This window comes from Manis javanica, chromosome 7 (assembly GCF_040802235.1).
Source record: "Manis javanica isolate MJ-LG chromosome 7, MJ_LKY, whole genome shotgun sequence".
NCBI classification, from domain to species: Eukaryota; Metazoa; Chordata; class Mammalia; order Pholidota; family Manidae; genus Manis; species Manis javanica.
Window position 1 is genome coordinate 48,902,456 of NC_133162.1, and position 27,558 is coordinate 48,930,013.

Consider the following 27,558-nt stretch of genomic DNA (forward strand, 5'->3'; position numbering starts at 1 on the left):
ACCTTGAGAAATCTACTTTCAATGTTCCTTTTTATTTATTGCTAATAAAAGTATGATTTTTATAATTTGGCTTCCTTGCAATTATATTTCATGGTGACTTGCCTAGATTTTTCCTCTCAGCATATGAAAAACCTTCAAACTATATAAAAACGCTGGTTAAAAAATAAGCATTCATTTTCTCTTTTTGCTGCAGAGATTCTGTTTTGAAAGAACAGGGACATGGTTAAAGAGATGTGGGGTTAACAACTCAAATTAAATGAAACAGATTCAATGGTGCAATTCCTGATTTTTGTTCCTATGAAGAACTGTTCATTTTGGAAGATGAAACAAGGCACAATACAGACTAAAGACATTTTTTCTAAAATCTTAATGAACTGTGGTCAAAGTCACTTAAATACAGAAGCTATGATGTTTGTGCTGCAGTCAATAAACTTTCACCTACGGCATAAAAACATGCATGCAGCTTGCCAACAGGGTCTGTACAGAATTGTGGATGAGTTCACAATACAGATGAACATAGGGGCACTGTATGTCAGCAATAGAAAAGCAAAAGACAATTGCCATAGAGTTCATCTTTTTCTCCTCTAAGATTTATTTTATACATTTATTAAGGTGTTATCAAAATCATCCTTTTTAATTAGGCTGTTCGTGGAAAGAATGTCGTGGAATGTGTTGTCTTTAAGCCTCCCAAATGAAGTCTGTCGTTGGGGGACTAGCGTGTGTAGGGCACATGCTGAAACACAATAGGACAGCCTGACAAATCTCCAACAGAACCGACAGAGCTAAGGATCCCGCTCAATACAGGGTCCTTGCAAGAGCTGAAAAGAGAAATTCTGGTAAGCTCCCAACCACTTGCTTACAGCAAGCTGCCTTCCCAGTAGTAAGCCTCCTCCTCTGAAAACTCCCAGATGTGAGGAGCAGTGGAGAAATCTGCCTCAAATTTGCTTCTTGGATATTTTATTGATTTATTTATTTTGGAAATGTGGAGGCTAGAAGGATTTTACAGGGATGGGTTTGAGAGAGAAGGCTTCAAGTCTAAAACTTTGTATTTTTACCATCTCCTCACATTTTACAGTTTTCTTGAAGCATTTTATCCCTTCAGCTCTTCTCAGTAAGCTTGCGTTACTGTAACCCAACCCCTCTGGCAACTGCGTGTGGCACTGCTTTAACCCAGCCCCACCTTTTGATAGGTCCTGCAATTTTCTTTTTAAGGCAAGTGTGTTGTTTGAAGGCTTGGTCTCTAAATGTTCCTGTAGTCAAGCTTTCCTTTAGAATCAGTTCAGGCTCCAAGTACCTGAGATCATTCAGTTTTTTTTCTTGATTTGCCAATGAATTGCAAACCCTCTAGACCTGTAAATTTGATCCTACCAGGAAGAGAATACAGCAGAAGTGGGAGATTACTTAAGAAAGAAGTTTCTTCTTAAAACAAATGTGACATTAATGGAATCAGTTAAGAGTCTTATACAATAGGCATTATATTCAAGCAGAGTTCAAGCTTCACATTGATTGTGATATTTAAATTTCAACGGGCTGGTTATGTATGAAAGGAATATGATCAGTGTTATGACTGTACTGAAATGGCCAGGGAGGGCCTTGCTAGGAGAGGGAGAGGGAGAGGGAGAGGGAGGGGCACCACGTTCCCTTCATAGTCACCACAGTTCAGTAAAGCACCACTTATTTCCCAGCTTTAAGAGCTCTTTTATCACAATGGTTCATACCTCACACTCCCTGGAGCCCGATTTGCTATAGGTGCAGGGTCCCGTCCCATTCAGCAGCATCTCGCTGGTCTCCGTGTTGGTTGGTTTATAATCTACATAAAATTCCTGGGTGCTAGGAGTCATTTGCTTTAGGGACTGTCTTTTCTTTTTCCTGTGCCTCCGCATGAGAGATCGCTGCTGCAGCTGCTTCATGCTGGCAGGGTACCGCTTCCAGGACACGTAGATAACGAGCAGAATGACGAGCACAGACAGGAAGAGGGCCACACTCCCTGCGATGATTTTATGGAAAGAGATGTGCTCGGTGTCAGCATCAGTCTCTGGGCTGGGCTCCGTGGCTCCCACGGTGGGGGGCACAGGGGGTTTGCTCTCGTGCTTCGGCCTGGGGAGCTTGGGCTTGAATGTCGGCTTTGGGAGAGCTCTGGCCAGGTCAAACCTCTCCGTGGTACTTTTGCCACAGATGCTGTAGTTCTTCACTGCATCGATCACATTTACTCCTTGCAGCTCTTTGGGACTGGCACAGATAATTGTATTCTCCCTCAGACCTTTAAAACTTTTCAGCCAGTTTACCAGGGAACAAATATTTCTGCTGCATTCCCATATATTCCCGGCAAGACTGATGTCATTGAGGGATATCCAAGAATCCAAAATCTCTTGACCAATAAATGTGAGCTTGTTGGAATCCAGGTTGAGGCGCTGCAGATTCGGGACGCACTGGAAAACACTAGGTCCACTGAAAGCTTCGATCTCATTGCCAGATAAATCAAGCCTCTGTAATGAGCTCCAGGTCCAGGACATGCTCTGTCCTATGACACTGATTTTATTCCACTGCAAGTAAAGGTTCTGAAGGCTCACCAATCTTGGGAAGAGGGCCAGGTTGAGCTTAGAAAATTGATTGTGCTCCAGGTGAAGTTCTTTGAGTCTGATCATGCCAGCAAAGACATTCCTGGCCAAACTTCTGATCCGGTTATATCCCAGGTCCAGAAGTTCCAGGTTGCGGCAGTCTTGGAATATTCGCACAGGGATGGTTCTCAGGGAGTTAGACCTTAAATGTAAACTCAGCAGCTTCCGTAAGCCCCGAAACTGTTCAGATCCCAGAGCATGCAGCTGATTATAGGACAGATCCAAGTTCCGTAAATTTGTCACAGGTCTGAAGGTATTGTTGAGGAAATAGGAGATTCTGTTGGAACTCAAAATCAATTCTTTGAGTCTGCGTATTCCATTAAAAGCATTCTCATCAATATTGCTGATATGGTTATGGTCAAGGTACAGCCAGGTAAGCTGATTGAGCCCTTTAAATTGATTATACTTAAGTTTTTGAAGGCTGTTGTAGCGAAGGGACAGACCTAAGCAACCAGCAGATATACTTGAGGGTATCTCCTGTAATTTCTGAGATTCACAATATACCATTTTGCCTTCACACCTACAGCCCTTAGGGCATCCTCGTTCGGCAGAAGAAAGCATTGTCAGTAAGACAGTGGGGGCTATAACCAGTGCTACAGCTGATCCGCTCAGTAGCCTAATTACATTGAAACCTGGAAATAAAAACAACTTAGAAAAGTTATCCCCCCAAAAAAGAATTCATTTCTTTTAAATCAAGCAAAAATAGGCATGTGTTTTCTTTCTTTAAAGAATTAAATCTAGATAACAACGTTTAACATCAAATATCTCCTCATAATTTAATTATCTTTAGTATTTTTTTATAGTTAAGCAAGGAAACATGTCCACTAAGCAATTGAATTTATAGTCTTAGACCACAGCAAGGCAATCTCTAAAATAATTAAGGCAGAATAAATCACAGATCAGAGGTTTTTAAATTTTTTTTTAAAGAAGGAAAGAAGAAAAATGACAAAACATACCCATCCTTTGTATTGTTCAAAGGTCGTCCTTAGGTCTTTCGCTTCGGCTTAGGGGCCACTTGCATGACAGCCCCTGTCAGCTGCACTGTAGTGAGTCAGGGCTCGCTGACACCCAGGAAGAAAGATTGGACCCCTTGGGAGATGGACCGATTTTGGAACATTATTCTTTGCCAGCCACGCAGAACACTCCAAGAACAAATAAATTCCAACACCGCATTCGCAGCAAAACATCAAAATCTTCCTAGGTAATAGGATCTTCATGGATATTACGCTTTTGCATCTTTACAGTTTTTTTTTTGTTGTTGTTGGTTTGTTTTTTTTTTTGCGGGTAGGGTGAGGGGGATTAAAAAAAAAACTGGCTTCTACAGTTTCTTCTTATCGGAAAGCATGATGTATTCCTCCAGGCAATGCGGGGCTACCTGAGCTGCCACATCTGTATTCCATAGCCCAGCATTTCTGGTGGTGAGCACCCAGTTCAGCCACAGAGCTGCGTTGGAGCACAGAAGGCAGAAGAGCCCCGGACCCCGCACACGCTCAGCTCACTTCTGCAGACTGTCATTCTGAAAGCTGCTCCGACTGTTGCTTTGGTTTCAGTGAATGCAGTCTTATGTAAAGCTGCCCCCAGTGGTGAAGAACATTATGGGCATGTGCAGAAATGTCTCTCTTTTATCTTGCAAATGAGGAGGCTCTCTGCTGGGAAATGAATGATTCTTTTGGGTGGTTCAGTAGAAATTGAATGGTCACCATAATCAATAACTAGAATCATTTTATGTACTTTCCAAGTCTTGTTTTACAATTTGGCAACGTCTTTATTGTCTGCATTCACTTAATCGCTAAACATGTAATACCCAGAGTTTTTCTGGAGCTTGACATTAAGTTCACAGACCGAGTGTCAATTTTTCTTAACCTCATCCTAGGCTTTGACTGAAATTTACGAAATGAATTATTGAGCTTTTCAGAGAGAATCATTAACTGCCTGCTTGTTTGACCTCTTGGAGTCACTGTGATTATATTATGCAAGGTATCTCAGGGTGCTAGAGCACATACATTTTGGAAGAGAGGGGATAAGTAATGACAAATACATTAATGTGTCCAATAGCCTTTCTGGTTTTCCAACAGAAGACATGATTGGTTTAATGGCTTGTGGCTTGGCTTGTTGTCCTGGTTGCTGTCTTTTTTTTTTTTTAATTAGAAGAGAGATAAACCGTTTTTAGTGTGAGTAGAAAAATCAAGAGATCATTTGGTTCAGTTTATTGATGCTGCTGCTAGTTATAACACTAATAATATTTATTGAACACTTTCTAAGTGCCTTAAATAGGCTATCTTGTTTTATCTTTAAACAATATTATGATGTAGGTTCCATTATAACCATCACTTTAAAGATGAGGAAACTATGAGACTTGGAGGGAGCACTTAAGGTCATAGCAAGTATCAGAGCTGATATTTAGAACCATATATTTCATATGTTTGAACCTCTCACCACTAGATGATCTTGCTTTATCAACATTGTTACTTTTGTTTTAAAATGGATCAAATGAAAATTAGCCTGGTAAAGGCATTGGGGTAAGTAATTAAAAAAAATAAATAAATCTTGCTTCCTAGAGTAAGTTTGTATAAACTTCCATATGAGTCATCCAAAGATGTATTATAAAAACTAAGGAAGGGGCAGTTTAGTCTAGGATAAGAGCATGGACTTTTGCATCTAGGTTCAAATCCTGACTGCAATTTATCAGCTCTGTAAATTTGAATAGGTTACTTATCCTTTCTATGCCTCAGTTTCCTTTCTGCAAAATGGGCATAACAAGAATCCATTTCATAGATGGTTTGAAAATTAAATATCTTACTATCTGTAAAGTACTTAGGATGGCATGTGGTACCTAATTAGCCAGTATTAGCTGTTGTTTGAGTGATATCAGTTTTACTGTATTTGCTGGCATTGCATATTTAGTATTGAATATTGACTACACTGACTGTCACTAACTGACAAAGAGCCACTTCAATGAACATGTTTTATACTGTTCACAATGGATTTCCAAGGTTCACTCAATCTTGCCTTCTTTGATTAAGTGAACTTCCTGAATCTCTATCACATCAATTTTATCTTTAAAAATGAATCATAGGGTTCTATGGACCATAATTAGTAATTAATTTTTATTCTTTTCTTCCCCAAGACAGCCTATGGTAATATCTGCCCCATAGGAAAAAACGTTTTGTTTACAAAATGCTTCTTTAAAAAAAATTGCCTTGTTACTGCTCATTAGGTGAATTGGTTGTGGAAAACCTGGAAAGCTTTCATATGCTTTAAGAATGAAAAGTTTGGTAACAGTCATGACAGTTGAAAGGGGTCCCACAGATATAGTCCAATGAAAGTCACCAAGTTCTCAGTATCATACTAATATGGTATTGGTTCCCCCCAAAATTATGTATGCTCTGAATGTATACAAATCCCCCAGAGAACTTGTTAAAAATAAATTCCCTAACCTCTTCCCCATGATTCTGATTCAAGGGTGTAGAAGGGGCTGCACTTACCAACAGACTCTGATGGACAAGTAAGTTTAAGAATGCACTGTAAGGGAATGATTGATATTAATAACTTAGAACAGTACTCAGCACATTATAGATACTCAATGAATATTTAATGAAAAAATAAAGTTTTATGGGGATCACAAGTACATTTGATATAGGATAAACTGGTTATATATTGCTAGTTTGTGTACATGGAATTGATCCCTGCAGAGTTCCTCTGTCAGTGAGATTGGATACAATTTTGGAGAAAGTGTTCTTAAAGAATGTGTGAGGAAAGGCAAGAAACTGGAAAGTGAGAACACTTAGAGGATCAGCAAGTGATTTTCACTTTTCATGTAGACATCCCTTGTCTTCATAGTTAAACCATAAATTTCATGAGGACAGTAAATATGCTTCTGAATATTCCCTTTGGTATATTACAACTTTTATCATCTAACTTGTACCTATTTTAACAGACTAAAGGGAATCATATTTCCAACTTCTCTCTCATATCTGTGTTGCTTGTAAGAGTCTGATTTTCTCTCCTCAAATTCCCTGCTTCTCCATGGGAAGTTGCCATTGAGATTTTTTTGCCTCACAGCTGTAGAAGGCCGCTCTAGGACGGCTGGAGGCCCCATCACGTTTATGGTTCATATTTCTCCTTCTCTGGGGACAGAAGTGCAGATTGAGAATGTGATTCTCTCACTTTGCTTTTCCTGGGATATACCTATCTGGATTGCTTATGGTGAATAGCATTCTTTACTGGGTTACACACCTTCCCCTCAGCTTTCAGACATTTTTCTGGTACCTTGGCTTCTGGTCTTATTTTTGCTCTGTAGTTCTGATTACACATTCACCCTTTGGATATCATAATCGACATTTTCACTTAATACTGACCACTGATTTCTTCCTCGACAGTAATCAGCAGCCATTATTGGAATGGGTCTGATCCCATGTATTCTTCATGGCTCCTACCTTGGTACTAGACCTTAAACTGGCATTACCAACAGGTCTGTTCTGATTCAAGGTGATGACGTTCCTAAAGAAGGAGGACCAGCCATGAGGCTAGTAGAGAAATCCAAAAGTAAAGTAATGCAATTCTGAGCCAGACTGAATGCTTGAGGCTGCAGAAATTACTCCAAAGATGTAGAGTTGTTCCTCAAAAGAAAATGGAAACCTTTATATTCTAAAAGATTTTTAGTAATTTGCTGTTATACTTTACAAGTTTATCCTTCTTTTACTTGTTGACTATAGCAAGATGATTATTTCTGGTCTGCCTTTCAACAGAAGCAAAATTATACTGCATTATTTATTTAGCAATTCTTTCACACTCAACCCCCACATACAGAACAAATCATAAACTATCTAACAAGTTAAAGTCCCCCAATGGATCTAAGACCTTAATGATTTATAAAGTTATAAAACCTAGTATCACGTACCTAAAGACTTTTTATTGCACTTGTAGTACCTCAAATAGATGAACGTATTTTGTTTAAATTGGGTAAATAAATCCATTCTCAGTATATAATATAAAATTTCAGCCTGATGTGAATGAAACTGAGTTGCCAAGAATAAACTTAGAAACTCAGGGCTTAAACAAGATGTACTGATACCTTAACAATGGGTTAGCCTCAGAGATTTCATTCATTTAACATAGTTTGGGCACCCTCTATGTATTAGACACTCTTCCAGAGACTTGGAGTACATCAGTGTGCAAAACAAAAATCTAAGCTTACATTCTAAAGGGTTAAGATTGACAATAAAAAATAGTATATTATTAGACAGTATGTACTATAGAAAAAAAAGAAGAATAGAGAAGATCAGGAGTATGAGGGATGAGGTGGATTATGATTTTAAATAAGATGGTTAGGGTCCCTAAGAAAGTGGCTTGAGTAAACTCAGGAAGTAGATGAGGCTGTTAACCTTAAGTGTGTATGGTCAGTGCAAAGGCCCTCAGGTGGGTGTAGATCATGTGTTCAATGAACAGTAAAGAGGCCAATCAGTCTAGAGTGGAGAGAGCAAGGGGTAGAGTTATTGGAGATGAAGTCAGAGAGCTACTAAGTACTAGGCCATGGCGGGCTTTGTGAGTCGTTGTTGGAACTTTGGCCTTATTCTGAAGAAAACTGGGAGCCTGCTCAAGATTTTTTGGAGAGAAAATATATGATCAAGGATCACTCATGCTGCTCTTTGTGGGAATAGATTCTGAAGGGACATGAGTAAAAGCAGAGAGGCCATTAAGGAAGCTATTGCTCCAATCCAGGAGAGAGATGATGGTGGCTTGGACCAGTGTGCTGGCAGTGGAAGTGATGAGACTTGGTTAGACTTCTGAATATAGGGTTAGGTAAAACCAACAGGAGTTTTCTAATGGGTAAGAAATGGAGGTATGAGATAAAGAGAAAAATTAAAGATGACTCCTACTTTGTTTCATGGGCTGAGCAACTAAAGGAATGGTGAAGCCATCAATTGCTTCTGGGGGTCAACTTTTGGGAAAAAGTTCAAGAGTTCAAAACATTTAAATTAAATCTACATTTGGCTCTCACTTTCCTTCAGTTGTGTTAGACTTTAATTTTTGAAAACGTTTTCTTGAAATTAGGCCTCAAAACACCATAATATATGTTAAATTATTTTTTAAGATTACTTGTAAAATTAGCCTTTCAACAATAGGAACTTGGATTTCTATTCAGATGTCCCAGACAAAGACAGTATCTTTGCATATGGCCTTGGAGGGCAATAGAACCAAAAGGTTTTGTGGAAATTGAAAATTACATAAAGACCAGATATGGCAACATTTGGACTAAGCGTTCTAGAAAATAAATTTAGTGGATCCAAATGTCTTTCTGAAGTAACTGGAGAATGACATATAGTTTTTGTTGCATTTGCCAGTTCACATTTGGAATTTGGAACTGATTCTAGCCAAACTTCTCAGGGTCTCAGTTTGCTTATCTGAAAAATGGGACTCAAAAGCTGTGCTATGAATCTCTAGAGCTTTTATTTAGGGTTGATTTCCATAACTTGTGTGAATACTTTATAGACTATTAAGTGCTGTAAAATATTTCTGGAGTCAGAATACATATGAGAACATTAATTTTCCTTAGATTCTTTCTAGGTACTTTGTTCATGAGCATATATACTGGAATGAATATATAGCAAAGGTCACTAATGCGACCAAGGGCAGAGTCAGAATTTACCAACATTACAAAAAATTCCTCAGTATTGCCTTTCCAGTACAATTTTAATACTACAACCATTTATTATACAACATACATCATTTACATTCTCTGTTTTCATAAAGTACATTTATCAATAAGTACATTTAATCTAGATATTATGATAATGTTTTTGACTTGGTTACCCCATCATATAATTGGATTGTCAGAATGCTAACAAGGTGTTCCCTACAGCTATGTAAGTGATTTTCTTCATTTCTAGTGGGTTAGAACACTTAGATCCATTTGTACATTTGTAATTATATCCTGATCTTCCATAAGAACGTCAACACATCTCTGAAATATCCTTGGTTTCCATCTGCTTCTTCAAGGACCCCGTTTAAAACTTTGGTCACATATGGTTATGAGTAAACCTCCCTGACTTAGAAAAATGGGTGAAGAAAGTGCCAGGTCTGACCATTCAAATGGTCTCTCAACGTCTTTCTGAAATGAGGCAAATTCATATGAATGAGACCTTACAAGGTCATCCAACACATGTCTTTCTCCCTTTCCTGAAGATACATTTATGCTGCAGCATCAATCCACATTTTCAGGTTTTCTTGGTTTGGGTAACAAAGTGTAATGTTCCATTGATTAGTTCAATTTTTGTTTCTGAAACTATGTCTGACTTTTTAAATGTTATGCCGCAGACCTAAGAGATATTAAACTTCTGAGAGAAGAGAAACCCTGCACAGGTTTGCAAAGTAGTATTAGAGAATAGGAGCCTGTGGGTCCTTATATTACACTAAAATACATCCGTCTATTTGGGATCTCTAAAACTAGGCTACAGCACCCTTCTCTGTATTGTTAATGCTTACTCCTGATTGAAAAGCGTGTCCCTTGAGAGCGTGGGGGTGTTGAGGAACCTCCTGTGGCTAACAGCAGAGCCCCCATGTGGCAAAATTGTGATTCAGGCAGAAATTGAGTTAGTCCTGGAAGTCAATGCCATGGCTCTTTAATAACAACAAAATTTTCTTATCTGGTACTGAGTTGAGAATTTATTTATTTATTCAATGAATATTTATTAAGCTCCTACACCTTTGTGTTGAGGACACAGCAGTGATTAAGACAAAGTGCCTACCATCAGAGGACTTGCATTCTAGTTGATAAGATAGTGAAAAATAAACATTATAGGCACACACCACAATGTCAGCTGGAGACAAGTGCTATGAAGAAAAATAATGGAGGACAAGGGCTAGTGACAGTTTGATCGAGTGGTCAGAAAATCCCTTTCTGAGGGCATCACATTTGAGAGCAAGTAGGAAGCAATTCATGTGACTCTCTGTCCCCTCAGGTGTAATCTCCCTTTAGGATTTTCTTTGATCACCACCAGATACCTTCACAGTGACTTCAGACAGCTGCTGCTCCTCCTTTGACACTTCAGCCCATTAAACACAATTTTAAGAAATTAAAAAAAAGACATTTAGAAGAAAACACAAAGAGAACAAACAAACATGACCCATGCAATGAGTTTTACGCAGAGTTGGCTTTCTTAGAACCAGTTTTCTGCTTGGGGGTTGGTACTATGAGTATTTGCTCCATTAGATGTGACCCCACCCACTCAAAGACTGTCCTGTCTCATCCTCATATAACACCCAATGTTCAAACAAGACTTTCATGCACACACTAAAAAGAAGCTTTTTCCCCACGTACATCCTTACCTCTCCCTCAGTGATTTTCTTTTGTCTCTAGTACTTTGTCCCCAGATGCTACTGGTGACCCAATTCTTTTTGGATATTTTTTCACTTGTCAACAAATGAATTCTATGGTATTAGCTGATAATGGCTTATTCTATTAGCTTTTTCAGTGTACTTGAAATTTAATAGATATCACTGAGAAATGGAAAATATTAAGGAATCACTGAGGGCAGTTTTATGTACATAGTTTGAAAAGCAAATATGAGAAAGGCTTGTATTGAAAACATCTGTATTTGCTTCTTTTCTGCTTCCTCCTCAATTACTCTTTTCAGATTCAGTTACTTTGTTTTAGCTATTATTTCCTTCTCATGGTATTTCTGCATTTTGTTGATATTTCCATTTCTTGCTATTATAACTTAAGATTTACTATTACATCCTCCCTCAATTCCCCACATCCCATGTTAATATAGTATTGAATAAATAGTATATAATTTAAGATGGCTGCATAAACCATGATGCTGCTGGATTAAGTGGTGTATAGATTGTTCCCATTCTCATTCAACATTTTGTTTTCCTTGCAGTTAAGAATTGTCCCTAACCTTCCACCCCAATTTTCCTTAGTTTTGTTTATATCTAGTGCTAGTTGTTTTTCCCAATATTTTTAACATTTGTAAAGTGCTTAATTTTTCCAAACATTCAGTCAATTCAGAGAATCCCTTCCTTTTGCAGCACTCCATTTCTGTGCTCCAGTTTCTAATCACAGTTGTTAACCTAGCACTCTCCCTCCAGAGGTGAGATGCCATTTCCTGGATCCTATATATTTGTTTTCTTAATTTACCACTCATTTTGTTGAAGTATGTCCCCTAGTAGGTGCCTAAGAAAGGGTGCATGTTTAATAAAACTTTCATGCCTGAAAACTTTTTTAGTTTGTGTTTACTGGTGAATAGATTGGGTATTTATATAATTCACAATTGGAAATGATTTCCTCTCAGAATCTTTAAGCTATAGCACCACTGTCTCTCATGCCCACTCTTGCTGTTGAGGACCAGATGCTACTCTGATGCCACTCTTGTGATCCTTCTCTCTGGAAGCTTCTATGACACTTTATTTTTCCTGGTATTTGGAAAGGTAAAAGGATATACTTTGGTTTGGGCCTTTTTTCATTCATTGTTCTGGGTATCCACTGGACCTTTTAAATCTGAAGATGTGCCCTTCGGTTAGGTAAAAATGTATTTACATCTTCATGAAGGCCCCACTTTCATGACCTAATTACTTTCTAAATGCCCCACCTCCAAATACCATCACTTTGGGGGTTAAGCCTTCAGCAGGTGAATTTGGAGGATACTAGTTGTTTGTGAACACAAACATTTAGTCCATAGCAAATAATCCCTTGGTTTTCTGTGGTGAATATGGTGAACTGGCCATTAGTCATTCCCCATGAAAACTTTAAACCAATCCCCATATTTTTAGTGACCCCCACTTTCTGAAGGCTCTTGAGATTTTATTACACAATATAGGGTCCCCCTTCACTAAACACTTGGGTGTAACTTTCTTGACTCTACTCATTTGTCATGTATTCTATGCTTTCCAAAAATTGTAGAAACCATTCATGCATTCTTTCTCTTCTCTATCTTCATTTGTATTCATTTGTTATTACATGTTTTGAGGAGAAAGAGGCAATGAAAGTATGAAATCTGTCATGTTTCAGGCATGAATTTCTCATGGCAGATTTCAGGCATGGCAGGCGATGATGGAGGAGTGGGAAGAAGAATGGCAAAGATGTCGTGTAAGTGAGGACTGCCATGCAAGGATAAACAGAGGCAAAGATCTTTCGTTGTAGAAGTAGGCTGCTGTCCTCCTTGTAATTTGTGTCTTCTAGGCTACCTTTAACCAGTTTCACTATTGGGTCTTTTATTATATCTCTCTATGTAACCTTTTAAATCAGAAGAAACTTGGATATATTATGCGTACTTGTGGCTTCAGTGGCTATAATTCAATGTGTGTCCATTATTATGTCATTTATTTTTCTGTGGCTTGCAATTGAAATATGCTCCTATTTCTTCTGTTTCCAAACTTTGAATCACTACTTTTGTGATCTTCCTTTTAGCTTGACCAACCTTTCATCTGTATAATTCAGCCACCTCCAAAAGTGCTAGCAAAATACATATTTTTAAATGCCTTTTTTGTTTTTATATCTTGCTGTGGATACTGAGGGAATATATTTAGTGTAAATAGGATGATTTTTCAGGCCATCATGCTCATTTAAGCATAATTTTCTCTAGCATTTCCTATTTTGTATTTATTATAGATGCTTGCAAATGTAAATATCTCCAGTATCTGTAAATGAGTTTAATTTGCCTGAGCCCAATGTTGCCTCAAAACAATGAGTTTATAGTTTTATAATAAAATAAAGATAATAGAATGTTATGTATATGCTCTCTTAAGAAACCAACTATTTTCTGAAGTATGGATTTGATTTCCCACTTTTTTCTGTATCAAAATTTTTGTTTCAATTATTATCGCTTATTCTTTAGAATGGATTTCAAATTGAAAAATATATACTTAGCTCTTTTCAAATTTATGTTTGTGACTTAATAGTAAAAAATTAGAAAAACCTGAACTTTATTACATGTGTCTGATGTGGGGTGTATGTATGTGTGTTTTTACCTCTCTAGGAAGCAAAGCTCTAGAAAGTAAATGTAATATTTTAAGTAGGCGACTATTTATTTATGATCCAAGTTTGTATTCTGATAACTGCATGTGGGTCTGTATTAAAAAACCAGTAACAGTTATCACATAGTCATATAAGTTACTTTTCCTATTCTAGGCTATACATGACACCAAACTTTCTTTAAAAGTGACAGTCTACACTAATTCTCTCTATTTTTCTCTTTATAGTATTTAGTTGAATCATGACAAGATTTTTGATGTGTTATATATAACTTTCAATTTTGGTGTTTTCCTTCTGAACTATTCTAGGTTCCTGCCTAGAGAAGTCAAAACAATTAGACACGTTATTGTATGGCAAGGCCATTAGTCCTAATTCTTAAGCTTTGTGGGTTTTTTGTGGCTAGTTCTAAAAAGCTTGAGAGGTTTTACATAATTTCAATTGGCTTATAAGCTTTGCAAGTTAAACTTGGAAACTATTTTAGTAATGCCAAGTAATAGTGACATAAGGCTTAAAGAATCATAGAATTGGAAAGGATTTTGAGATTACTTTGTTCAACCCACATTTTACATATCAGAAAACTGAATCCCGGAGAGATGAAGTAACTGGCTCTATTAACATATGACGTGGTACAGGAACTTTGCATGGAACATAGATCCTTTGATTCTAGTGTATTTTTTTATAACCATTCTGTCTTCTTTGAGTCCAAGCCAAAGTCCTTGTATAGAATGAAAAACAATAACCAACATTAATATATAGCTTTTTCCCCAGCCTCATATAGATTTTTATCTAGACAACTAAGTTTTAAAGTCTGTCTTAACTTGTAAGTTATTCTTTATTTGTCTTCTTTCCATTATAAAAGCAATGTATATTTATTATAAAACATAGAAACCATGGTCTCACCATCCAGAGATAATCCCTATTAATAATTTGGCAACTATACAAAGTTTTCATTAACTTGAATTTAATGCATTACATTCCTTGAAGTGGGCAAAACAATTATTTTCAATTCTTTCTTCTGTTGGAAATTTAGTTTATAGAACAAGCTTTATTGATGCTGAATCATTCAGGCTCAGCTTCCCTTGAGTCATTGAAACATATAAATAATTGGCTCTGTAAAGGAAAGAAATCACTAATATTCTAATACACATTATATTTTCCCCAGATGGCTGTCACAGTCTTTTAAATAGCACATTATTCCATGACAAGGAGTAAGGTAAACAGAGAATAATTATTGCTCCCTTTTATTTTGAAATTGGGTGAGTGTTCAGTGGAATGACCTGAAGGTCAACTCCTGAACGGTCCCTAAAACACTACCACCAGTTAGGTGTTACAGGCTGGTTTAAATCCCTTGAATAGCCCGCTGTCACCTTGATTAAATAGCAGACACATCCTCATCTCATGACACACAAGGTTCTTCTGATTTGATTCACTTTGTAGATAAAGCCAAACAATTGGCTGTCAAGAAGAGTAGGATCTTTATTGGAGAAGAAACTGTAGCTTCATTTCAGTGCCCTTCACTTTGTTGTTCTGCATTTTTGTTATCCGTAATGTGTCCACTTCTGTTCTGCCTTACAGCTCTAGCTTATCCATGGTTTTTGCTTATTGTGGGGCTGGTTTGCTATGATAATCCTCAATGCTTGCATACTACCTCATGACTCTTTCAGTTTTAGCGCACATCAGCTCATTCTTTCAATGTTTTTCAGTTTAAGATTCTCAAGAAGATAAGCCTGGTCCTTTTGGAGCATGCCATTCATTGGTTGGTTCTGGCTTATAAATTGTTTGTTCTTGGGTATGATGATACCCTGAGTCTAATCAGATGTGATGGAGGGTAGAAGGTCATAATGAAGTTGGCAGCACATTGTATAAAATGTGGCAGGTGCTTTAAGTATGGGCCATGGCAGTTATGAAGGACAGTATATGAAGCTGGATGCAAAAATCCTTTACTATCTTGTCCGAATCTACCCTTTTGTCATTACTACTACTCACTATCCAATGTGCTATGCAAACGGCAATCAAATCACACCAAATTATTTATCATTCTCTGAACAAACCATGTTCTACCATATCATAAGTCATTATTTAAGCTCTTTTGTCTGAGGAACAGCCATACCTTATTATCCATCTGAGAAATTGTCTGTAAGATGTATCTCAAATGTTATAATCTTCAGAAAACCTTCTCTAGGTATTTCGGGCCTCCCTCATAATCATTTCTGGGTTATATACAATATACATGTGATATATAAATACGTTGTACTATCATTGTTGATATGTACATTTTTCTAACAAAATATCCTTTAAATTCAGGGTTGGTGGAAGATCATTCATCTCTAAATACCTACTGTTAACAGATAATACATTCTCAATATGCATTTGTCTTTTGAAAGAAAAAATCAAGATGATTCAAAGGGAGATACTTCTATCACAAAGAAGAACCCCTGGAGGGAGTGCTTGTGGCTGATTCAGAATTCTGTTTACCCGCAATGTGCTCAAGTGTAAGGGGAAAGGAGGTACAACGTATGATGAACATGCAAAACTTGGGACAGTGAGCCAGAAAACTAGTTTATTTTTCACCATTCACAATCTCTATTTGACTCAGAAGTATTACAGATAGTTTTTATTGCTCCTTCATTCCTTTTCAACCATAGACATTTGACTCCCAGGGCACTTTCATTTATGTAGTGACCTTGTATTCACAAAAAAAACAGTGTATTTAGGGTTGTTTGTCAACATGTGCATGAGGCAACTTGGGGACAAGCTGCTCCTTTGGGGCTGTCTGTTCCTTATTGGTAGCATGTCAGGGGGCATTTTACCTTAAGTGGGCTTTCATTAAAGACTTCACTGGAATATCCATCAGTTAAAAAAAAAGCTTGCCAGTAGAAAAGCTGGCTTCAGAAGTCAGCTTGAAGAAGCTTGACCTAAAAGACTGTAGTCTAGCATTTGTATGTCTGCTTTGTGCCAGTTCCCATTCTAGGTGTTGGAGGTAGAATTAAGAGAAGAGAAGAGATACATTTCTATACTTGGAGTGTGTACAAGTAAGAATGGCATACAGGTAAAAGACTGATGACAGTGTAGGTAGTGAGTACTTTCATGATAAAAGCATAAGGTGCTATGTGACTTCATAGAAATGGCACCAATTCAGACTGAACTTGCAGAGGCAAGAAATGGATTCAGTCTCAGCAAAGAAAAGCTACAGTGATAATAGTGAGTGATTAAAATAAAAGAAGGACTGATACATGTACCAGAGCAGTTTTGTGAATGCTTTCTCATTCATTTCATAAGCTCTTGGTTTATTCTCAGTAGAGATGATTTAGGCAACTTATAAGACATACCCTAACTAGTATTCAGCATGACCAGCACTTTTTTTTGATCACCTATAACATATTGGTCAATGCAAATCCAAGAATTCTTGGTCATAAAAATCTGCTTCAGGGCATCTTTGGTAGTCTGTACCACACTTTTATTCTAAACGTTTGTTAAAACAGATGAGGTGTAATGGTGACACACTGGAAAAGATCCTTGAACACAAATACCATAACATGAGTGAGACAAATGTGGACCTGTTGTCAGAAATAATTGTGTCTGGCAGCTTGTATGCTGTCAAAAACTGGCATGAAGTCACATTGTCACTGAAGAGGCTTGAAGTCAAAGCAATAGCACTTAAAGTCATTGTGAGAAACAATATACCGAAGGGAAAAGTTTTTATCTTATAATGTGAAATCAGTGTGGAATCTGATCCAACCTTTTTTTTTTTTTTGGTCTTTACGCATAGGAAAACTAGGTGTCTTAGACAGTTAGTGCCAAGCAGCCTGCCTTGTGGCTTACTTAACTTCCTTCAGACTTTACAATATCAGAATCAATTCGAGGCCATCAGGTAGGGCATCTAAGCCAAGGCTTTCAAGCAGACAGTTCTCACATGTGCTCTGTGTAGTGAAGCCAAGATAATGTGTTCTGGAATAATAATGTAACTTCTCTACAAAATGCTTCCCTTAAGGCAAAACAAACCTCATGTTTACATTTTGAGATAGATAGTTTTTGAGACCCTTTCTTTTGTTTCTTGAGATCTGTATTTTGAGAGGTTTTCTATCTTAAAGCAAAAGCAAACTTGTGTTTTTGCCAAACTTGGAGCTCTTAATATCTCATATTAGGAACTCTTAAGATTAATATACCTGATAAAGTTACACAATGATTGAAGTTCTCAACTCAATGAAAGTTCAGAGAATATCATCAATATCTAATAGCTGAGAATATCTATCCCTAACATGTATCAAGAAATATGTATATATCAGTATAGTCCACATATATTTTTTTAAAGAGAGGAGAAAAATTATTCTTTATTTGTATATTATGGATTGTCACCTAAAATATCTAAGAAATTAGATTAGATTAGATTGAAAATTAGATATTAGATTGAAAAGTCATTAGGACCAGAAGGATGATATAGTAACCAGAAAAACTAAAAAGCATACAAAAGCAATTGTTTACTGTTTGTTTTCAAACTGATTATTGTTAGTAAGACAGAAGAAGACTTATAAACTGGTAAAACAGAAAAAAGTCTTGCAAATTATGAACTACTTCTAACTAAGCCTAAGTAATGTGCACAAGCTATATCAAGAAGAGGAAAACAAAAGTAGCAATGATAATAACAAAAAATGCACTGAAGAACAAGCAGAGTGGAGGGAGATAAAAGGTTCCTGGACTGGACGATCAAACAGCCCAAATTAAACTGTGTATAAATTCAGTGTAATGTGATCAAAACCTCAACAGGAATTTTTGTGTTTATTTCTGTGCTTTAGTAATATTTTTCACTTTTAGCACTCCATTACATACATTTACAGTCATATATAAAGAAGAGAGCATAACATAGTGAACTTTCTTGTATCCATCACCCAGGTCTAGTATCAACAATTAATAGCACATGGCCAAACTTCATTGATTTATACCCCTGCTTAGCATTTCACTCTCATGAATCGTTTTGAAGTAAATCCCAGAAATCATATAATTTATCTGTGTAAAACTCTAAAGGATAAGAACTAAAAAAAAAAAAAGTATTTAAAAAGCAAACATTTGATGACTTCAAGTCAAATATCAGTTTTCAATGTACATGCATATATACATACTCATATATACATTCATATGTGGTTGGATATTTTGAATCAGGATCCAAACTAGATCCTCACTTTGCATGTCATTAATATAAATTTAAAATTCTTAAACTATAAACTCTCCCCTCCCCTCCCTTTCTTTCACCCCTGGACTTTATTTATTAAAAAAATTGAAACTGGGTTACTTGTCCCACAGAATTTACCACATTCTGTGTTTTGTTTAGTGCATCTCCATGATACTCTTTATAATTTTCTTTTGATTGCTTTGAACCCTCTCTCCATTTTATGAATCAAGAAATTGAGACGTAGAGAGATTAAGTGAGTTTACTAGGGTTTATAGGTGGTGAACAGGTAGGGCTGGATTCAGACCCAGTCAGTCTAACTCCGGGATTGATACTGTTCTGACATGATCCTACAGCCTCCCTCTGCTGGAATATAGAAACAGTAAAGAAATAGCAGGAGATGACACAGTTGAAGAAAATATATGAGCACATTTTATATTAAGAATTTTTATTCATTCACATTTTTTCCACTTAAAGAACTAGTCTTATTTAATTTCCATGATGATATATTTTGATCTCCTTCACACAAAAAAGATTTGAATGTTCTTTAGGGATGTGGCTGAAGATATGTTGGTACCCAGTGCTTGACAGATGAGGTACCTGGAGTCTTGAAAGAGGTAGTAACCTAGCTGGGTGATGAGTAAGGGCTGCAAGGCATGCCTCCCATCTCCCACAATAAAGTGTGAGAATTTGAAGCAGAGTTTTAGGGCCCTTGAGGGCTCTATCAAGATCATATTTAATTCTAGATCCTTGTAAGCCTCAAAGAGGTGAAAAGTGGAGTTGAGGCTGAATCCACTTCTGTTGGTACATTACCACATGTACTTCCCTCATTTATTTTTATCTTTTATTTTTCTCTCTATAGCTCTTGCAGGTGGCACAATTCATAGGGAAATAAGGCTCTTCAATGAACTATTTCCAGTTGTATTTTGAATTTACTCATTTTTTTCAATATTTTCTCCAAACTCTGATCAGCTCTCTAATCTTCTTTCAAATCAGAAGCCTATTACACATATGTATAGTATTTACAAAGACTTGCTTCAAGGAAACAAGATCTTTTTATATGATGGCATAGTTAATTGGTTTCAATTATATATAAAAAGCAGAAATGCTGAACCCTATGCCTTTTCTTGTTGAAATTATTGTGCTTCACAAATCTTCATAAAAATCTAAAATGAGGTTGAAGTGATAAATATTATCAGAAAAATAATTGTCGATGTCTTAATTAAGGTATGAATCCACACAAATATGGAGCAAAAATTAGTTTTTTCAGGCAGTATATAAATACTATATTTAAATGTCTTATTTTTATTATCTATTTTTCTAACTTCCAGGTACAAAAATCTTTTTTTACACTATATTATATTGCCCTTGTTTTATATGTTTTTATGTCTTTTTTGTGCCATTTTGTGCTTTTTAAAAATTTAGTCTATGAAGAAACAAACTTGTTAAACTTGTGGAACATTTATTGATATCTGAAGAAATGGGTTAAGGGAGGAAAACTTTTAAATAGAATAAACACTCTTAAAAGACTTAAGCACAATTTAAAGAAACAGAAAATCAGCATTCTGGATAATCTCAACAATTTAGAGTAATAAACTGGATAGAACATGGTTTCTGGTATACCTTAGCCATAAGTTCTTTTCAAACTCCTTTACTTATAATACTTTGCTCAAATTATTAATGATCTCTGGAATTTAGTTTCCTTATTTCTAAAAATAAGCATATATAAACTACCTCTTAGACTTTTTGAGAACATGTGATAGTCACTAGTAGATTCATGGGCAAATACTTAGTTAATATTTTTGTTTATTATTGTATATTTCATTTTATAAATGATTCAAATTAGTAGTCAAAAGCTTTTTTGTTATAATCAATTCTGCAAAAATACTGTGTAGATGATGTCACTCATATATAACATTTAAAAATATATATATATATTGAACACCTACTGCATGCAGAGAATATAAGAATGAGTAAGATAGAATCCCCATTGCAAGGAACTTGCCAGATTTTTCTGTTGGCATCTGCCAGAGGGCTCCCTGGGACTTTGTTTTGATTGGCTATGATCTTTTAGACAATACCTATGGCAAATCAGAAGAACTTACTATGTAGTTTTACAGCAAATAATTGCAGTATTTTACTCAGAACTGAAATGATCTATTTGCATTAAATTCTAGTATATTAGATTTTCCCCTAATTTTCTCTTCATTGTTTTATTAAATGAAGTAAACTTCTAATCTTCTCCTAGAAGTGTTTTTTTTCTTAGCTTTTGTCATCAACACTTTTATTAGCAGCTAATAACTACAATTCACTGTAGCTATCTTGCAAGTTGCAAGTATAAATTCCTCTCAGGAAGATTGATTATGATTTTTATTTCTCTTGTTTATAATTCTGTTCAGTCTTTTTTGTTTTGAAATTGTCTTGCTTACAATATTCTCTTGGTCAGTCTCCTCTAGAAAGTTTGCACATTAATTCATGCATTAGACTGATTTATTGAATTCCATTTATTGACAATCTCCCAATTGTTAGGGTGGTTATATGTAATTGGTTTGAACATTCTGAGAGAACCCAGAGGGTGAAAATTAGCCATTCCTGTTAAAATACACCTTCCCATTGGGAATCAATGGTTAAATAGTTTATTTAGTTACTCTTCCATGTAAGCATGCAATTAGTGTAAACAATGAAAAGGTAAAGGGCATCTTGGTTTCTTCTGAATTGCCAATTATTTTCTGGTGTCTATTCAAATTTTCCTGTACAGCTTTGTAAAGCTTTTCTGCATTAGGAAACTGCATGCAATCACCCAAGGGTCAAGCCTTTCCTAACCTAAGCTTAATGCCTTTTCTGTGTGAGGGAGGATCACGTATAAAACTCAAAGAAGAGCAGATTCATCTGTTACCATGTATAGTAACATCTCAAAGAGACAACTAAACATGACAGTTGAAGGGATTTGCAGTTGAAAGAGAAAAAAAAAACTGAGCAGAGTTGAGAGCCATGTAATTATCCTCGTTTACACTGTGACTAGCTTTAAAGTGATGTATTCTAAATGGCTACCCGTGTACTCTTAGTCACCTCCTTTCTTGACTACATGCTAATTCTGATTTTGGCATTTGCCTATAGAATATATTTGTTCTTCGTGTTGAAAGAAAATTGTGCTGTACTTCAGTAGTGTTTAAATCTGTTAATCATATTTCCCAATTATCCCTTAATGTTAATTATTTGAATTTCAAGTTGCAATGTTCTTAGAGCAAGCTTAACATCTTCATTACATATACAGTCATGGTTACCTAAATAGCATCTTGAATGCTGCAGTTTAACCCTGGATGCCACTATTTCTGCCTTTAAAAAAATTTAGAAGGAAAACTACCATTGTTGAATTCTACTTAGTTTTTTTCAAATAAGAATCCACCTTTGAAAATGTCCAGACATATTATAAATGCATTACAGTGCTTATCTATTAGTTTATAAATAAAAGCACACTTGAATGTTTTCTAAAAGAGTAATGTGATTTGCAATATAGTTGATGAAAATTAAGCTACATTGGTTTTCCTGAAGGAAAACTGCACTACATAATTAATTTTAAAAATCACTGTTTATTTCTTTAGTTTATTGGGAAACAAGAAACAGATTCAAAATAATAAAGCTAAGAGTACACACTGCATTTTGACATTGTCTTTAATTAAAAGATCAGCACTTTGGAAGCAATTTCATCTTGTTTGAATTGTCATTGTACTTATGGCTTTTTTTCTGCTTTCCTTAAATAGGGGTTTTCATCTTTTAACTAAAAGATGTAAAGTAACTGCAGTTATTTCTGTTATAAAAATAAGTGTCTTACAACATTATTAATTTTAGTATTTTTGGTTTTTTTTATTTAGTGATTATAATAGAATGTACAAAACCATAAATCAATATAAATCAGAGAGGTAAAATGATGTGCACAAGGTTACAGGTGTGGCAAAGGCAGAATTGGGACTAAAACTCAGGCCTTTGGAGATCCAGTCTAGTGTTTTTCCCCATATATGGACTTTCTGTGCTTTGTGATCTCTTGACTTGTGGAATCCCAGAAAATAGGAACATGAAATTTCTAGTCCAGGAAATGTAATGAAATGGAAACTTCTATAATTTAGTGCTTTATTTACATATAATCATACCATACATTTGTGCAGCATTCTGTGGTTTTAAAATTCTCTCCTTCTTCTCTCCTTCCTTCCTGTTTAAATCCCTGCCCCTTATTTCTTGCCAAACTCATGTGAGCCTCATAATAATATTACTAGACTAGGGAGGAAAATTCTTACCATCTCACTGAATAGATGAGTGAACTGGAGTCCAGGAAAGTATAAAGAATTTTCTAATATTGCCTAATTAGTAAATGACAGACCGGGATTTGAATCTGGATATTTGGCTTGGCTCCTACCTATTGGTTTCTTCCATCACATATTATAGTCCAGTTATTAAAACAGGCAGAAATGGGAGCTTTCTCTGAAACCCATGCAAGAAAAATCAAAGGAGATTCTGAAAAAAGTACAGAAGTGATTGTATGACATCTACAAGGATGAGGGTTATACTCTTTTAGCAGATATTATGTTGACGGATCTTTTAGAGTGAGGACAAAATTTGAAGTTTTTCTGAATATGATTAAAAATGACAAATGATGTCATTAAAATACTCTTCAAAATTCTTTTACAGATATTTGTGTAAAAGTTTGGCTTCTTGGAACCAGGCCTTCCATAGTGAGAGCTGCTGTTATTAGAATCATTGAGCTCATTTATCATGAACTTAAACTGACTTACAGTGACTTATGAAGAAACACGTAACCCAGACTGTCTTTCAGTTTCCATCTACCCTTTCAGTTTCTCCTAAACTGTATGGTTAACCTTAATATGCAAAAACAAAGTAAAATGTATTTGTTCCTGTGGTGATAAATTAGATGGGCTAACGTTTTGGGGTGCACAACCAATGAAATAAAAGCTGAAAGAAACATTGACTCCACAGGGATAAGTAGCTTATTTTAACTATTCTTGGCATATCTTAAGAAATGGAGTGGAGACTTGGTGATCCCCTCATGCACAAGTCCCTGGAGGAGAAATGAGACAGGGAGGGATTGTGTTCTAACATGAACTTTGGGCCAGAGAAGACCTTAGGGTCTGACCAGAAATCTCTCCCAGAGTTGAAGTGGGTGGGCCACCCAGAGGCTATTTTCCTTTCCCTGCTCCTTCCCTTTGTGCTCTGAATTTCATACCTTCACTCCCTCATAAAGACTTCTTTTCACTCCTTCATGGTGCATCTTCTCTGTGTCACCACCCTCTCTCTCCCTATTTCCATTACTATACCAACATTCTTCAGAATCTCCCATCCTGAAAAGGAAATAACGCAAAGCCTTCCTTAGGACGTCCCTTTAGCTATAACCCGCACATCTCTGTTCTCCTCTATTACATAACCTCTTTGAAGTTTAGTCTATGTGCATCAACTCTAATTCCTTATACACCATGTACTCTTCAAACTACTTCTAAGCTGCCTTGTCCCCACTGCGTTACTGAAAGTGTTCTTGTCAAACATTTCCATGTCACCAACCTACTGGCCACTGTTTTGCCTTCATCCTATGTCATCTTCAGCAGTGATATGGTTGCTGCCTACCTTCTTCATTTTGAATCACTCTCCTCTCTTGCCCTCCTAGACATCATGTATTTAAAAAAAAAAGTCTTCATAGTCTCTTCCTTTTGGTGTTGTTTTCCTCTGACCGTTTATCAGAGCCTTTCCTTACCTCTTCTTTCTCTGCTCTCTTTTTCTTTCCTATGTTCTCTCTTAGACTTCTCTATTCAGGTCCATGGGCTTAAAACAAACTATATGTATGGTTCTCAAGCATATTATCTCCTGCCTAACTGTCAGCCCTGACCTCCAGCTCCATTCACATATCTGTTTCTTCTGCATCTTTTCTTAGATGTCTCAAGGCCATTTCAAACCTAATATGTCCAAGATGGAAATTTTGGTTTCAAAATCACTACTCAGAACTATGAATTCATCTTAAATCTTTCTATTTTTTAGCCTTGCTTGTACCTGCTATCCCACACATACAAACAAGTTAGGAACCATGGTAATCATATATATATTTTACTAATAGACTTCCTTTCCTCTCAAGAAGTTTTAGGCTCACAGCAAAATTGAATGGAAGGTACAGAGATTTTTCCTTATACTCCCTATCCCCACACATGCATAATCCTCCCATTATCAACAACCCCCACCAAGTGGTATATTGCAATCACTGAACCTATATTGGCCATCATTATCACCCAGAGTCCATAGTTTACATTAGGGTTTGTTCTTTATGTTTTTCATTCTATGGGTGTGGACAAATTTATGATGACATGTATCCCCCACAGTATCATCATGCAGAGTAGTTTCACTGTCCTAAAAATCCTCTGCCCTCAACCTTCCATCTCTTTTTTCCCTTTTAACCCCTAGCAACCACTGATCATTTTACCCTTTCCATAATTTTGTCTTTTCCAGAATGTCATATATTGGAATCATATGGTATATAGAGTTTTCATATTGACTTCTTTCACTTAGTAGTATACATTTGAAGTTTCTCCCTGTCTGTTAATGGCCTGATAGCTCATTTAACTTTATCACTCAATAATATTCCATTGTCTGGATGTAGCAAAGTTTATTTATCCATTCATCTACTGAAGGGCATTTTGGTTTCTTCCAAATTTTTGACTATTATGAATAAAGCTGCTATAAAATCCACGTGCAGGTTTTTGTGTGGACATATGTTTTCAACTCCTTTGGGAAGGAGTACAATTTCTGGATTATATCATATGGAAAGAATATGTTTACTTTTGTAGAAAACTGCCAAACTATTTTCCAAAGTGTCTGTACCATTTTGAATTTCCACCAGCCAATGAATGAGTAAGAGCTCATATAGCTCCACATACTCACTAGCATTTAGTGTTGTCAGTGTTCTTGAGTTTGGCCATTCAAATAGGTGTATAGTAGTATCTCATTGTTGTTTTAATTTGTATTGCCCTGATGACTTATGATATGGACCATCTTTTCCACAGTAACCTTTTAACAAAGTCATTCCCTCCTTAAAACTCATCATTGATTCCCCATTGCTTTTTTTATTTTTATTTTTTAGGAGAGCAAGGTACAGGCTTTTATTTAGAGATAAAGTGAATGGACAGAGCTCCCAGCTCATGCCAGGAGGGGACAGCAGAGCCTTCCCCATTGCTTTTTAAAAAAACAAACTTTACCATGGCTTTGATGGCTTGTATGATCTGGCACATGTACAGGTAGCTTGTCATGTATTAAGTATATATTGTTATAACAAGTCATCACAAACTACATATACTTAAAATGCATTGATTAAAACAATACAAACTTGTTATCTAGGAATTTTGTAAGTCACAAGTCCAACTATGTCTCACTGGGCCAAGATCCAGGTGTCAACAGGGCTGTGGCTCCTTTGGAGGGTCCAGTGAAGGATCTTTTTTCTTGCTTTATATGGTGTTTGCACAATTAAATTTCACATGGTTGTAGGACTACTATTTCTATTTCCTTGTTAGTTGTCATCCTGGAGCCAATTTTAGCTTCTTGGGCTTCTCTCTAGGCCTCGTACACAGGACCTTACATCTCTGAACCAGCTACAGGGCATCTTTTCCTTGTCCTACTGCCATCTCTCTGACCGACCTTCCTTCACATCTCTCTTTGACCACAACATGGGAGGTTCACCACTTTTAAGGACTTTTAAGTCCTTTTAAGTCCTTGAGATCAAACTGGGTCCACTTGTATAATCTAGGATAATTTCCTCATCTCAAGATTTGCACCCTTAATAGCATCTGCAAAATCCCTTTTGCATGGACTCAGTGGCTCCAGAGGATCTAAGAATTTTTAGATCTTTCTACCACACATTTCATATTACTTTGATCTCCACCCTCCAGCCACAGTGGCCTCCTTTCTGTTCTCAAACTGATACGTACTTCCCTATCTCATATAACTTGGATTTGCTGGTCTTACTCCTGGGATTTCTTCCTCTGACTCTTTGCATGACTGCAGACTTAGTCAAGGTTGATACCAAAAGTAGGAACAACTGAATCTACCAGCACAGATTCAGTGAATTGAAGCTACAAGAATTTGGGGATGACAGATGCCATAGCAAGAGTTTGAGTCTGGACATAGCAAGACAAGCAGGATGGTCATAAAATTTTTCAAACCTGCAGGTTTGGGCTGTTAGTCCTTGGTCCTCAGGGACATTGGTCCGTGATATACTACAGACAAGTTTGGGGTATGTGAACTATTTTTTTCTGCAATTGATATTCACCCTTATATTGGGGTAAGAAAAAAATTACATGAGGGTTTAGCAAAAGTAATCATTTATATTCTGCATTTATATTCTTTTCTTCTCAAATACTAGATCTTTTATTTTAGCATAAGAAATTAGCAGGCTACTGATACTGAAACAGCTTGATGCCAAGAAAGAAGGCCTTGCTCCTGAGACAGCATGAAAGTACCAGTCATTTCACAGATAGAAGTTTGCTTTAAATTACATTTTTCTAAGTCCCTAAGTATTTCTTTTCCACATAATGATGAGCTCTTAAGTGTCAGTCTTGATATGTTTGCATGGAGGGTTAGCAAATATATATTGCATAACTGTTAGCTAGCAAACCAGTGGAACATGTAGAATAGAGCCGGTGGCTTGACAGGCCTCCTGCTCTGTTTAAACTTCACAGATACCCATCATCTGGCTTTTGGAGATAGCTGCCCTTAGAAATGTCATTGCTATTTGCAACTTAACAGTTTAGGACTGG

At 36.4% G+C, this 27,558-nt stretch overlaps 2 protein-coding genes across 7 annotated transcripts in view; one reads left to right on the forward strand and one right to left on the reverse strand.

The window, feature by feature from the left end:
- The window catches only part of LRRTM3 (leucine rich repeat transmembrane neuronal 3), a 172,044-nt gene extending 167,839 nt beyond the window's left edge, over positions 1 to 4,205 (reverse strand). Inside the window, exons 1-2 of the mRNA XM_037002953.2 lie at positions 3,575 to 4,205; positions 1,719 to 3,250 (exon numbers count right to left, since the gene is read on the reverse strand). Of these exons, the coding sequence (XP_036858848.1) occupies positions 1,719 to 3,250; positions 3,575 to 3,578 (1,536 nt within the window). The 5' untranslated portion in view covers positions 3,579 to 4,205. The remainder of the gene's footprint in view (positions 1 to 1,718; positions 3,251 to 3,574) is intronic.
- CTNNA3 (catenin alpha 3) overlaps positions 1 to 27,558 on the forward strand; it is a 1,703,691-nt gene that overhangs the window by 738,661 nt on the left and 937,472 nt on the right. The window lies entirely within an intron of this gene.